Source organism: Plectropomus leopardus, chromosome 9 (genome assembly GCF_026936395.1).
Source record: "Plectropomus leopardus strain MGB_pleo_1.0 chromosome 9, ASM2693639v1, whole genome shotgun sequence".
Classification (NCBI taxonomy): domain Eukaryota; kingdom Metazoa; phylum Chordata; class Actinopteri; order Perciformes; family Serranidae; genus Plectropomus; species Plectropomus leopardus.
This window is the reverse complement of record NC_142184.1, coordinates 36,898,288-36,911,696: the sequence shown is the minus strand read 5'-3', so window position 1 is coordinate 36,911,696 and position 13,409 is coordinate 36,898,288. Positions and strand designations below refer to the sequence as shown.

At 40.3% G+C, this 13,409-nt stretch overlaps 1 protein-coding gene across 1 annotated transcript; it reads left to right on the top strand.

Moving 5' to 3' along the window:
* Window positions 1-705: 705 nt before the first annotated feature.
* On the top strand, window positions 706-12,794 carry icmt (isoprenylcysteine carboxyl methyltransferase). The gene is made up of 5 exons (XM_042491892.2): window positions 706-967; window positions 3,945-4,033; window positions 4,356-4,525; window positions 6,460-6,677; window positions 8,130-12,794. The coding sequence occupies exons 1-5, from the start codon at window positions 749-751 to the stop codon at window positions 8,307-8,309; spliced, it is 876 nt and encodes a 291-aa protein (XP_042347826.1). The 5' UTR covers window positions 706-748; the 3' UTR covers window positions 8,310-12,794.
* Window positions 12,795-13,409: the final 615 nt, after the last annotated feature.

Genomic DNA, 13,409 nt, shown 5'->3' with positions numbered 1-13,409 from the left:
CTAATCAAAAAGTTCACAAAACCATGCACAACCAGACGACAAAAAACTAGGTGCTGGACAAGAGATAATAAGAGAAAAGAAAAAAAATAAAAGAAATCTAGACACTGGATTATAAATATTTATTACAATTATCCGCAATGATAACTAGGGACCCTTCTAAGGGTCATGGTGAGAATTTTGTTTTGTTTTGTTGTTCACTTGTAATGTAAGTTGGTGTCCTTTCTAGTGTCGAAAAAATAAAGTAACAACAATATTAAAATATTTGTATTGTTATTGGCTATAGACCAAATTGTCATATTGAACCTTTCTACAGCCCAGAATTTCAAAATCGGTGTATCCCTGATTTAATTAGAAAGTGAATTTTGTACTTATTAGTACTTATTATATTATAATTATTTTGTGTTCTTACACAGTTTTGTTTATTCCTCTGATCAAGCTAATTTGTAGCTCTTATTTTGGACATTTCTTATTTACTGATGGGGGCATTTCACTTGAGTTTGAATCCTAACAGACTCTACCGCCCCTTCATTGAAATTCAATAAGCAAATATGTTGTTATTTTTTATGTTTAAAACCTATGCTTTTAAATCAAAGTTCGCTTTGTGTCTTCTCAGAGTTACCCATACAGACCAGGAGAGTGCTGTCATTACACATTTGTTCCAGCCAGCACGTGAAAGCCGTACATGGACATCACGAGGTTGCCGTGTAGGTCTCGCGATAGTTGGGTCGTGGATCTTAGTACTTCCATCATGGCAGGCAGTAAGTTGGTGCTAGAAGGTAGAGTAAGTGTAAAAGCGTTTGTTTTAGGACTCAGCGTGGTTATAATCCCATTGATTAGAACGTGGTTTGGACATCTCGACTGGGTCTTTGATTATTTGACGGAAACTCCCGGAAAAATAGTGATTTGTATCCACATTGCAGTTATCAACGGCCTCTTGCTAATCATATACAGAGGACCTCTGTACAAGGTAAGCTGTTCCGGTACACATTCAGACCGTTAGCCAACTTCCTCACTTCATCCTCTTTTTATCTCATGTTCAGGAAAGCGTACAGAAGTTTTCGTGCTAACCAGCTGTAAAGTATTTAATCTGCCTCGAGCCAGTACTGACACAGCTGTCTGACACAACGCCATTAAACTTTAATGTAGCTGCTACTGGGAATCACCTAGCTAGCTAACGTTAGACTGGCGGTAATCTTGTTAAGAAAAGAGGAAGAGGACAGCAGGCTGTGATTTGCTCAAAATAGAAAGCTAAGCCTGCTAAAGCAGCTGCACTCACTCCATACTGTCATGTGTTCAGTTTAATGTTAGAAAAGCCCTGACAGGTTATCTGTATGTCGTGACACAGAGCACAGTCCAGAGATGTGGTCAGTCACTGCTGTCCCTGTATATGTGGAGTGTAATTGACCTGGATATTGTCAGCTGAAATTTTAATACGACGGAGATTAGGGCCATGCTAAAAAAAGAAAAAAAAAGTTAGATTTCGGGAATAAAGTCATAATATAACGAGAATAAAGAGGTATTTTCTTTCTATTATTAGATTAAAGTCGTAATTGTATTAGAAATAAAGGCACAGATTAAGACCCTAGAGTCGGGTACACCTGTCCTTAATTTCTACTTTTTATCTATTATTTTCAACATTTATTTATTACATTTAAAATTTTATTTATTTACATTTAAAATATTATTATTATTATTTAGAGTTGATTTGCAACTGTAAGTTGTAGTTTGAAGATGGTGGAAAATAAAACCAAATTTAAGAGCGTTTGCTGATTATTGTACATATCTGCTTCCATGTAATGCTCAGGATGTGCTTTTATCACCAGCTGGTACATAATTAAAATGTCAGATATGAAGTGCACTGAAATCTGCTGTAAATCTGACGTAGAAATGAGGCCAACTGGTGTTAAGGGGACAGTTCAGATATTTTTTGAAGTGGGGTTGTATGGGTTATTTACCTATAGTTAGTTTATTACATACAGTAGATGTCAGTCCCAGTTTGAGGAAGCAGGCTGGAGTCCAATTTTTAAGCAATGTGCTGCTGTGGAGGGGTCAGCAACAAAATGTATTTTAGCCACCTAAAAAAAAGTCCCACCTAAAAAGGTCAATTTGTCTTTGGGTGTTCGCTGTATTAAGAGTATTTTAATTGCTGTACCTTAATATCAGACAGTGATTTCCGGCGGGAAAATGAAGCTGTTACATCACTCTCTTCAAAGCCAGACTCCATTGAGAAAAACAGTGATTTAACATCACTGGACACAGGAGCTGCTGGTCTACTGCTGCCCCGATCAGTTAGTTTGTGTTTTTGTGTGACTTTGGCCTTTAAAAAGGGGTTAATTCAGATTCAATAATAGTAACACACTAACTGATAGAAGCAGTGGTAGACCAGCAGCTCCTGTGTTCACAGAGCTTAAATGACTTTCTCAACAGAGTCTGGTGGCTTTGACGAGAGCATAGATAGTAACTGAAGCTGTTAGCAGCTTTGCAGTCAGAAAAGGCTGTTTGACAGAAAGGTAAAGTGGTGAAAACATTTTCAATAAAACATATACGTAAACTGATATTGACAATTTGTTTTTAGGTGGCTAAAATACATTTTGTTGCTGACCCCTCCACACCAGCACATTGCTTAGCTTCCATCAGACTCCAGCCTGCTTCTCCAAACTGTGGGCATGCCGACTGCCATCTATTCAGTGGTGTAATGTAATGAAGTATTAAAATTTTGTTGCAATACTTAAGTATTTTGGGGACTATCTGTACTTTCCTCAAGTTTTTATATTTCTGTCAACTTTGACTTTTACTCCACTACATTTCCTAAATAAAGTTTATACGTAAACTCCATTACATTTCTTCGTAGATTTACGGCAGTATCTATGTCCTACACATTTTCATTACTGCATTTCTACAAAATAAAATGAGCAGGTTTGGTGAATCAGTGGTCCTTGCTCCTAAGTGAGAGCACAGGTTAATCACAGGAGGGCGAGTACAGACAGGTGCTCTGAGAGCTGCAGTTAGGTTCTGATTTCCAGTGAAGTTCAGGCTGCATGTCAGATCAGATGCTTCATGCTCATGCCTACGTTCCACCGGACATTAAGACAGACTTCATGATGGGAGCAGCAAATGGCATCCCGCAGCAGAGAAGGCGAGTAATGATTTTCCACAACAGTGTGTTAGAACCTGAAGCTTAGAGGTTTCCTTTAAATCCTTAAAGCTGTAAAAAAAAAAAAAACCAATTATATTTTCAAGTGTAACGTCCGCACTATTTTTTTATTATTATTATTAACATATACTGATCTCCTCAGGAAGGTCGTTCCAGAGCTGAGGGGTCCTGACGGCCAAAACACGGTCACCTTTAGATTTAAGCATCGACTTTGGAACGACCAGAAGGGCCCCACCTGAGGATCTAGGGCTGCCGACTGGCTCATATGGGGTTGTAAAAGTGATCAGTAAAATCTTAAAATCAATTCTAAAACAAACAAGGAGCCAGTGGAGGGAAGCCAGGATTGGGGTGATGTGATATCATCTGTTAAAACCAGTAAAAAGCCCAGCCCTAACTTCATAATCCTCAGAATTCTGACTCCTGTTTATTACCAGCATTTACTTGTACTTTCATGTTCAATACTTAATCACATTTAGTAACAAAATTCCGTGTGATACCTATGTACAGTAAATATCAGATACTTTAGACTTTAACTCAAGTAATATTCTAATAGATGGCTTCAACTTCTACCAAAGTCATTTTCTGGTAACATAAGTATGGCTTTCGGGTACTTCATCCACCACTGCATCTACTGTAGGTAATACACAGACTAATGGGTACACACCTCATACAACCCCAGTAGAAAAAAACATTACTATTCCTTTAAAGCTGGCTAGAGCAGAACAGGGTGTTGCTCAGGAAATGCTAGCTGTTTGACCCAGGATAATCTGAATGTCTTAACTCATTGTAGGTTGCTGTGAGAGCCTGCTTTCTGGGAGTCACTTTTGGCTGTGGTTTAATTATAAGCTGCTCTGAAACCACTTGGACACATTTTGGCTGGTAAGTAGATATGTTTCATCCATCTCTCATTTAGTATGGTCAGTTTATTACTTTATGTAAGAGAGGCTGTGTAGAAATCTCATTGTTTAATTTAGGTTAATCTTATATCCATGTGTTTATTAACAGACTTTTTGGTTTTGTATTGTTCTACACTACAGACTCACAGTGAGTTCAGTTTGACTGAAACCACAATAGTGATCATTCCTTAGTTATTGTTGAGCCACAGAGATGCAGTTAACAAAGACATGGAGCAGATTGCATGTATTTTGTAGTTCAGGTCTGCTGCAGTTGAACATGTGTGGTAATGTTTTTCTCTGTGCAGGTACATGTGCTCGCTGTCTTTCTTCCATTACTCTGAGTACCTGGTGACGGCTATCATTAACCCTCGCAGCCTGTCGCTGGACTCCTTCCTGCTCAACCACAGCGTGGAATACACCCTGGCTGCAGTCTCATCATGGGTGGAGTTCACTGTGGAGAGACTGATCGTTCCAGGTTGGTGTGTCTTCAGTCTCATCGTTAGTCCACTCACAACTGGTGTTGTGTGTTTTGTTGATGGCACTCAAAAAGTTTTACAAAAAGTTTACAAAAACACACACATACAGACAATGAACACTAGGTGCTCCATAAGAGATGCAGAAGACAGAAAAAACGGCTTAGGCTATACGTAAGATTTCACGCCTTCATATCTTTTTGAAATTCCGCCGGGGTATATGGTATATGATGGCATAAGTGTATGGTGCTAACACTTACCTACAGCCCCCCACCCTCCTGGCAAGTGCACTACTTAATTTTAGCTTTTCAGACTAAAGCCTCATTCCCACTGCACAAAAAAAACCACTAACACCCACTAACATCTGGCTTTTAATGCAATGGGATGGACACCCGGGGCAAATGACTCTGCAGTAGACAGTTATTTATCGCCTTTGGTTCCAATGGGCATTGATGGGAGCTCAACACCTGGGCGAATGCGGTAATTTCAGCTCCTTAACAGGCGACATGCAATGGCTCGCCGTCACAAATTACGACCCGTCTCCTCCTAAGCAGCATTAAAACATTATTCCACTACCACCCCACCACCCCAAAAACACAAACATGCAGTACACACACACACACACACAAGCTGACAGAAAGGCAGACTCATCTGAGGCAGCGGTGTGTTCACTGGTCTGCTACTTGCAGTGGGAATGTAGTCTATCTCTTATATTTAGTGGGTTTACTAGTTTTTGAAAAACCAGCGTGCACACACTTATTTTAGTGTAAAAAGGGTATTTCCTTATTAAATGAGAAATAAATCTGTACACCTTTTTGAATTTACCTTACTCTCTGTCACAGAAGACTGACAAGGCTTAATTGCCTCATTAAGTCATCATAAAACATACTTCATTCAAACTCGACCAACAAAACAAAAACTCATCCAGACCATCTTGGTAACTCTTGTTATTAATCTAGTTAGTAAGTCCACTGTTTCAACAATCACCAGCTCTGCTTTGGTTGAAATAAATCCTTAATTCACCAAGTTAGATGTAAAAAAACATGTAGTTATTTATGGTGTAAGATAGCTGTCAAAAAGATGTATCCATAATTAATCATTTTTATTTGTAATTTTAACAATTTCTATGTCAAAAAAGTTGTTTTACACAAAATTCTGCTGTCATATACGTGAGTCTGTGAAATTGGGTTCGAGTTTGGATTATTTTTATATGAGTGTAAAATCTTTCAGTGCAAAGTCTTATGAATGCAACTCATGTTTCTACTACTACGAAGTCTTCACTGTGAGCACAAATGCAACCTGACTGTGACCTCAGTGACGTCATTTCAGCGCTTTTCGATTCGTACCCGTAAACTTGGATTCGTGCTCACAGTGAAAACTTCGTAGTAGTAGAAACGTGAGTTGCATTCATAAGACTTTGCACTCACAGATTTTACACTCAAACTCATATAAAAACAATCCAAACTTGAACCCGATTTCACAGACTCATGTATATGACAACAGAATTTAGTGTAAAACAACTTTTTTGACATAGAAATTGTTAAAATTACGAATAAGAATGATTAATTATGGATACATCTTTTTGACAGCTATCTTACACCATAGTTATTCCCCACGCTCTCTCTCTAACTGCTAGCTGTTTACGGTCCTGTAACTTCTCCCTCAACCACTAGGTGTCCCTGTGTCTTGCAGCTCAGCTGCCTGTTCCACCAGTAGAGACCAGAGACTGAGCTCTGGTGGTGCATGCTGTGTACTGTGCACTAGTAGACAGAGGAGTGCCTGTGTTTGTGATGGTATTGAAAAACATACCTCCAGGATTTCTTAATACTCTGGCGTACGGTAATACTGTGATACTGCCCAAGCCAAACCAGAACATACCTCATACTGTAACTCCTCATGTGTCCACCAGTACTTATCAGCCCGTCCTCTCTCTCAGAGCTGAAGCAGCTGAACTGGCTTAGTGTCGTGGGTCTGCTCATGGTGTTGTGTGGTGAGGGCCTGCGAAAGGCGGCCATGCTGACGGCCGGTTCCAACTTCAACCACATTGTCCAGAATGAGAAGGCCCAGAGCCATGTGCTGGTCACCAGCGGGGTCTACTCCTACTTCAGACACCCCTCCTATGTGGGCTGGTTCTACTGGAGCACAGGAACACAGGTGAGCTCCTGCAGCCCTGCTCATCCTCAGCTCAGTCCCCACAGACAGGATGCTGTACAATATTTTAATATCAGCTATGTTTCTTTCTCATAATGCTGCTACTCAAAATGATCCCTTATTTGAATCTTTTGTAGACTCCGTCATCATAATCTGAGATGGGCACAAATACATTAAAATTATTGCAGGCCACCATTAATAAATGAATGTGTGGGAAACCCTGAACAGCAGCCCCCTGGTTCCCATCAATAGCCCGTTGATACTATGTGTCCATCTTATGGCTGACATGGGTCATTATTGTGGCTGGTAAGGTTGCCTCCTTTACTGCCTACCTCCAGTGTCCAAAATTCACTTTCTGACTCACCGACAAGGTGCTAGATGAAAATATCCACCAGCCAAGCATAATTTTTTACTGATCGAAATGATTAATTGCTTTTTTGAATAGCTCATCACCACAGCCTCAGTTTGTGATTAAGTTCACTCTGTGATGCAGTGTGAATGTCTAGGGCTTTTATGGTGAAAGGTAAGAAGGGAGGAAGTGATAGTAATACACTGCTGTTGACAATTTATATTAATATACACATGCGACTCTTATCAATACTTACGATATTTGCACATAATATCACATGCTATCATAGAGTGCATTAAGTAATTTTACGTCTGTCACTATTGTTATATGATATGTTGTTACTATTATTGCTGTGCATCTCTCCCTCTCTCTTCCTCTCTCTCTTTCTCTTTCCTTTTGTCATTACTGTATTTTAATTGTTTTTTACGACATCTGTTGCACATCTGTCCGTCCTGGAAGAGGGATCCCTCCTCAGTCGCTCTTCCAGAGATTTCTACCATTTTTTTCCCCCATTTCAGTTTTTTTTTTTAGGGAGTTTTTCCTTAGTTGATGTGAGGGTCAAAGCACAGAGGGATGTCGTAAACTGTAAAGCCTTCTGAGGCAAACCGTGATTTGTGATAATGGGCTCTATTAATAAAATTCAATTTAATTGAATTAAATGTAGGAGGCAATGAAGAGTTTGCCATCTTGGTTCAAACTACAGAGCCTCCTTGTTATTTCATAGCCTTCATAAGTGTGAGCACAGCGCTAGTTAGCAGCGGACTGCAGCAGGTGATAGTTAAGCAGATCAGCTGATGATATCAGTAGCACCCGAGACTGTCAGCACAGGAGCAGCTAGGAAGCAGCAGAGCTGGGCGCCCCTAAATGACACCAAACACCACACAGACTCCTACAAACATTTACCTACAAGTGTGTTTGATAACCTCTCAGGATTTACTTGCCAAGTGAAAAATCTACCCACATTTGGCATTTGTTGGGTGTTAATTTCAGATCCTGTTTACTTTTAATGTCACAGATGCACCTTTGATAATTTAGGCCTCAGAACCAGATTTTCTTCTCACCCACATGTTTCCACTTGTTACTGATGAGTCTGCTGGCTGTCTCAGGTCATGCTGTGTAACCCAGTGTGTATATTGGGCTACACGATAGCCAGCTGGCGGTTCTTCAGGGAGCGAATCGAGGAGGAGGAGCTCTCCCTCATCCACTTCTTCGCTGAGGACTATGTGGAGTACAAGAAGAAGGTTCCCACTGGGCTGCCCTTCATCTCAGGCATCCGTGTCAACTAGTCCGAGGAGCTGGATGCTGGACCTAACAGACTTAAAGCACTAAGGCAGGTCAGACTTGGTAGATGTGTAGCGTCTGCCGTTGTGGCTGCCCTCCAGAGGGAAATCCTGCAGCTGTCTGAGAGCCTGTAGCTCACAGACAGAGAATGTGACAGCTAGGAGGCGGCGGGCAGCTGGGCTGCTGTTTTTCTACCAACTTCCAAAATCCAGTTAAAGACCAGACAACCTCCACTGTACTACATGTATTCCTATAACGGCCACGCCATGTGTTTCAGTTGCTTCTGTTTGCATGCTTAGACCATGCTTAGCGTTTTCACTCATCACCTGTCGTGTTCATATATTACCCTGGGCCCTTTGGCATCATCTATCAGCAGAGAGAGAAATGGCCATTCTCTGGAGTTTGAATGCAGATGTTTGAGATTCACAGGGAATCCACTGGGTTTGATATAGGCTTGGGCTGTATCTAATTTTTCATACCTTTGTACCCTCTCCCAAACGGCCAGTCAGACTTGTAATTACACAGTGGAAACCCACAAAATGTTAAGAAAAGTAATATTCTCACAGGTATTTTCCTTATTAAACAGAAATACATCTGTACTCCTTATGTACTCCTTATGAATTCAGCTTTCTGTCTTAGATTTTGAAATACCCTGGTATACCGTCCAAGCCTAGTTTACTAATTTTTTGTTTGTTTTGTTTTTAAATGATATGATCATCAATACTTAAAAGAATTCGCCACCACTGTCCCTATTTCAGCTAATCCTTCACTGTCCCTAAATGTCCCCACTTATAAACCTCAGAAACAATTAAAGAAAATTTCCACTGGAAATGTTATCATGTAGTTTTGAGTCAGCAAACCCCTGTAGCAGAGCTCCTCACAGACCCACTCTGTGTCCAGGAGCTGTCCCCATGAGGACACGAGGCTGGCTTTCTGTCCTATCAGGTCTGGTCGGGCCCTGTTGTGTTGCTGCAGGTCTCTGATCTGTGCGTATCATCACTGAGGCTGATGGACCGTGTGAAGTGAGCAGGATAAATAACGTGTTTGTATTGTCAGGACCAATCCTCTCCGTGTCTCTTTTGTTGTAATGATTTGAAGCGTGTTATGTTGGAGTCTGTTCTCTGTAGGTCTGTGTCTGATGGGATCTAAATGCAGACCTCCACCCTGTCTAGTCTTTAAGGGTATCTCTGAAAGCTTTGTATCTTGCTCCTTTACAGAGGGGGTCCACCTGGGTGAACCAGTGCATCCTAACAACGGTAAATGGTGCAATAGGTGATGTTACATTTTTTTAATTTAAGAATTTACTCTCAGAGGCTTTATTTAAGAATATTAGAATGAATAAAACTTTAAAGAAAGTAAAGATTTCTACCAGGTTTACAGGACTGTTTAAATTTAGTTAGTGAGGAAGCATCATTGTTTACAGATGAGTGAATATAAGGCCAACAGTGGCCTGCTTTATGTCCAACCCTGATATCCACTCCCTAAATGTGCACTCAGGCTAAAACACTCAAATCACAACACCAGTGTGAATGAAACTTTGTCAAGTGGATTTAAATTTTTTTTTTACAAAGCTGCGTAAAGTGACAATACACATATTGCCTGTTCACAATTGTTCTGTTTCACAGTCATTTGAGACATGTTTGTGTACACAGGGGCAGGTGGCATGATGGATTGTCATTCTAGAGGTTGTGTTTTGTCTAAGAAAATAAGAGCTGGCTTTACCTCCTGACCATCATCAGTACACAAATGGAAGTGCTGATAGCACTTCCTGCGTTATAACCTCCCTGGATTGTTTTTTGTTGTTTAATTTATAAATCTTGTCTTTGCTTTGTTTTGTGAGAAGTCACTGTCCTAAACAGCACTAGACCGTTTACTGTTATTTTCTTCAGCATCACGTCATCACGCTTCTCCTTTTACAGCTCTAATACTCTAAACTTTTTACACTGAAAGGTATCCAGTGGTGTTTCTAAGCAGCAGTGGTGTTGCGGTGCCATGTCTGAATGAGCTTATGTCAACAGTGAAAGCTTGAATGATATTCAGAGTGTTTGGAAATACTCCGTGGTTTTGGAAGATTGTTCCATTGCTTAACTAATCTATAAACAAACTCAACTGATTCCCATCAGGATAGAAATGAGAGGACAGCGGGGATCTAAAAATTATCCAAGCATGGTCATGATGGTCACAGAGTTGAGCAGGAGCAACAGAGCAAAATAAAAACTGCCATAAAACTTTAATTAACAGCCCAGGCTATTATTTGCTTAAACCACTGAACTCAGCAGGAGAGACTTTTACTTCTTTCACACAAAACAGTTGATCAGCAGCTAACTAACATTATCTTTAGTTACCTCACTGACATAGGTGGTCAAAGAACTTCTATAAAATGAACTGCATCGTAACCACACCGGGCCTCTAATTGAGACAGGCCTTTATTTGTCCAAATGTGTCGCCACACCAGGCCAGTAAAAAGGGACTGGGCGTTTAATTGGGAGAGACTCATATTTGAAGTTTTATGGTAATTTGTGCAAACTAATATTTTGTGCCCTCAATTATATCTTGCAAGCTTGTACTTAATATAACTGATGGTTTATGTACACAACTTAATTGAACAAATCCTTAAACAGTAGTTGATGTTTCAACACATTAAACAGATCTCAAAGATGTTCCCTTGGCTATAGTTTTGCGAGTTAGGAACAGTGGGAATCCTGCGTTTATCCACTAGATGAGTCACAGTTCCTCCTGCCGTCTCCTCATTCATCACAGATACCTCAGTCACACCTGATCTGAGTTTCTCCAACTCTGCAAGACTCAGGCCTCTGTTTTCTGAGCGGAATACAGCAGTCTGCCTGTCGTAGACGCCTTTAGATGCAGTCTTTTTTTTTAACCAGTGGATGACTGTTCCTGTCACATTCAGGAATTTTCCATGATGCAAGATTACATTTAACGAATCAGCCAATTTTCTGCAATTAGAATCCCACCTCAGGAGATAGTCCTGTCTGACACCATCCAGCGCACTGCTGCACATCTGCAGTATTCCCAAAACCTCCTCTGGCATTGTTGGGCTGGAGATAAATAAAGGGGCATTATCTGCATCAGAAAGGTTTGCAAATTTTCCAAGGCCTTCAAACTTGGTAATTGGTTTCCCAAACAGCTGGGTATGCTTGTTTTACTGCTCAGATTTGTACCTCCAGGAGGCCTTTGCCACTTTTTCCTTCTGGAGCTTCTTAACCCTTTTATACCTAAGCAATTTGGCTTGATTTCTCTTGACAAATATGGGAAGATGGTGACAAGCAACTTGACAAGAAATGTCCCAAAAATAGCAAGAAATTAGCAAAAAACTTACGAGAAAATTAATAGAAAATAAGCACCTCCCAGCTAATTTTCAGAATCTTTCCTTGTAGATTTTACTGATCGTTTGCAGTTTGTGGGACATTTCTTGTCAAGTTGCTCATTATGGGTATTTTTCCCTGTGTTTTTGTAAGATATCAAACCAGTTTTCTCAGGTTTCAGAGGTTTAAATGCTAGTGAAAAGAATCTGAATGCAGCGCGAGAAAACTGATGCAAATCCAGTTGTTAAAGGGTTAATCAATACTTACACATTTTGATTAACCTTCCTGGGACATCTGGTCAGAAACTACTTTCCCTTGCATCCCCATGCAGATTTTGCTCTTAGCATCCATCACCATCACCACAGCAGGAGAGAGTGAGACCTCTGTTCAAATGTCAGCATTAATGTTTCATTTCATGTTCTCTTCATTCATGCCTAAAAATTATTAATTCAGCAAATTTTGAATTGAGTCAAAACAAACGTGTGTGTGTTTGTTTTCATGTTAATGAAGGAACATGCCATTCAGTGCAGCAGAGTGGCTCACTGATGGTTCCAGTTTTTGGACAGCAGAGGAGCTCTGTGGCCCAGAGGACGAACTGAGATTCAAAAAGACACGCACATCCTTTAGTGGGTGCTGGATCCAAGATAAGCCAAAAAAATAGAGGTCTGCACATCAGGAAGCTCCCCTTGAAGGATTTTATTCTGCAAAAAATAAGTAACGTTTTGACCACAGGAAGAACACACACGGCATCTATTGAAATATACTTTCATTATTGCTTCAACTGATGTGATAATGTTGTACCTAAATGCTAAATTATAGACTGCTTCCCATCCCAATGAGGACTATGTAAAAAGACAGGAAAATCCCCCCTAATTTGCTAATTTAGTGAACCAATGGCACAATCTACTAAACACTACACTTGTGTATTTTGGAGAAAGCGAGCATGTGTGTTTTGGGGTGTAGAGTGTTTACAGTCTGAGTTTAAAGTGACATACTTGTAGCAAATGTGTGTGTGGAGTGACATAAAGACAGTGCTGGGTACGAGGTGCAGTGAGCTGACGGCTGCAGCATGGAGCACCTGAGTTAAGTTTTGGATCTGTTGCACTTTTGCTGTATAGGTATCCATTTATCATAAGCCTGTATTAAACTGTTGAAACTCTGAAAGTGTTGGCTCATTACTGTGCTCTCATTCTCAAAACACTTAAAGGAATTACTGTGATGTCTTTATTACTCTCATTATGCAGATATGATTTATTAACTGGCTGTCTTTTGATGATTAGGTCTTCATGTACAATGAGATAAACAAAGACTTCAGTAAATAAGACATTTTCAGGTAATTTAACTTTGATAATTGTGTTAAGATAAGTCTGGCTTCAGCTACTGTGGAAGCAATCAAATGATTTTGTTCCACACAACACAGATTTAACTCTGGCTTTAATTCACACTGTTTAAATTACATTCACTTTTAAGACATGTAAAATTTGGAGTGCCCAGCAGCTCAGTCCTCACTGCAGCAGCTGCAGGTTAACTTCAACCTGTGGCGCTTTGCTGCATGTCATCCCCTCTTTCTCCCCCTCCATACTTACATCTGTCCTGTCCAAATAAAGAGTAAACCCTGCTGGGTGTCAGTCTGCCTCTCAGCTGACATGTCTCCCTTGAACATTCAGCACCCTGCTCTCCTGCCTGCCTCTGGGCTTTTCCTGTTTCCTCAAGTGTTGAAAATAGTTGGAAATTATGAGACACAAGTGTCACTGTCCCCCACAAAGAACGTTAGGTAAA

Excerpts from the sequence above, each read along its gene's own strand:
- icmt (XM_042491892.2), top strand. The coding sequence starts at position 749 with ATGGCAGGCAGTAAGTTGGTGCTAGAAGGTAGAGTAAGTGTAAAAGCG. Across the intron at positions 968-3,944 it reads ACAGAGGACCTCTGTACAAG|GTTGCTGTGAGAGCCTGCTT; the intron begins GTAAGCTGTTCC and ends AACTCATTGTAG. Across the intron at positions 6,678-8,129 it reads ACTGGAGCACAGGAACACAG|GTCATGCTGTGTAACCCAGT; the intron begins GTGAGCTCCTGC and ends TGGCTGTCTCAG.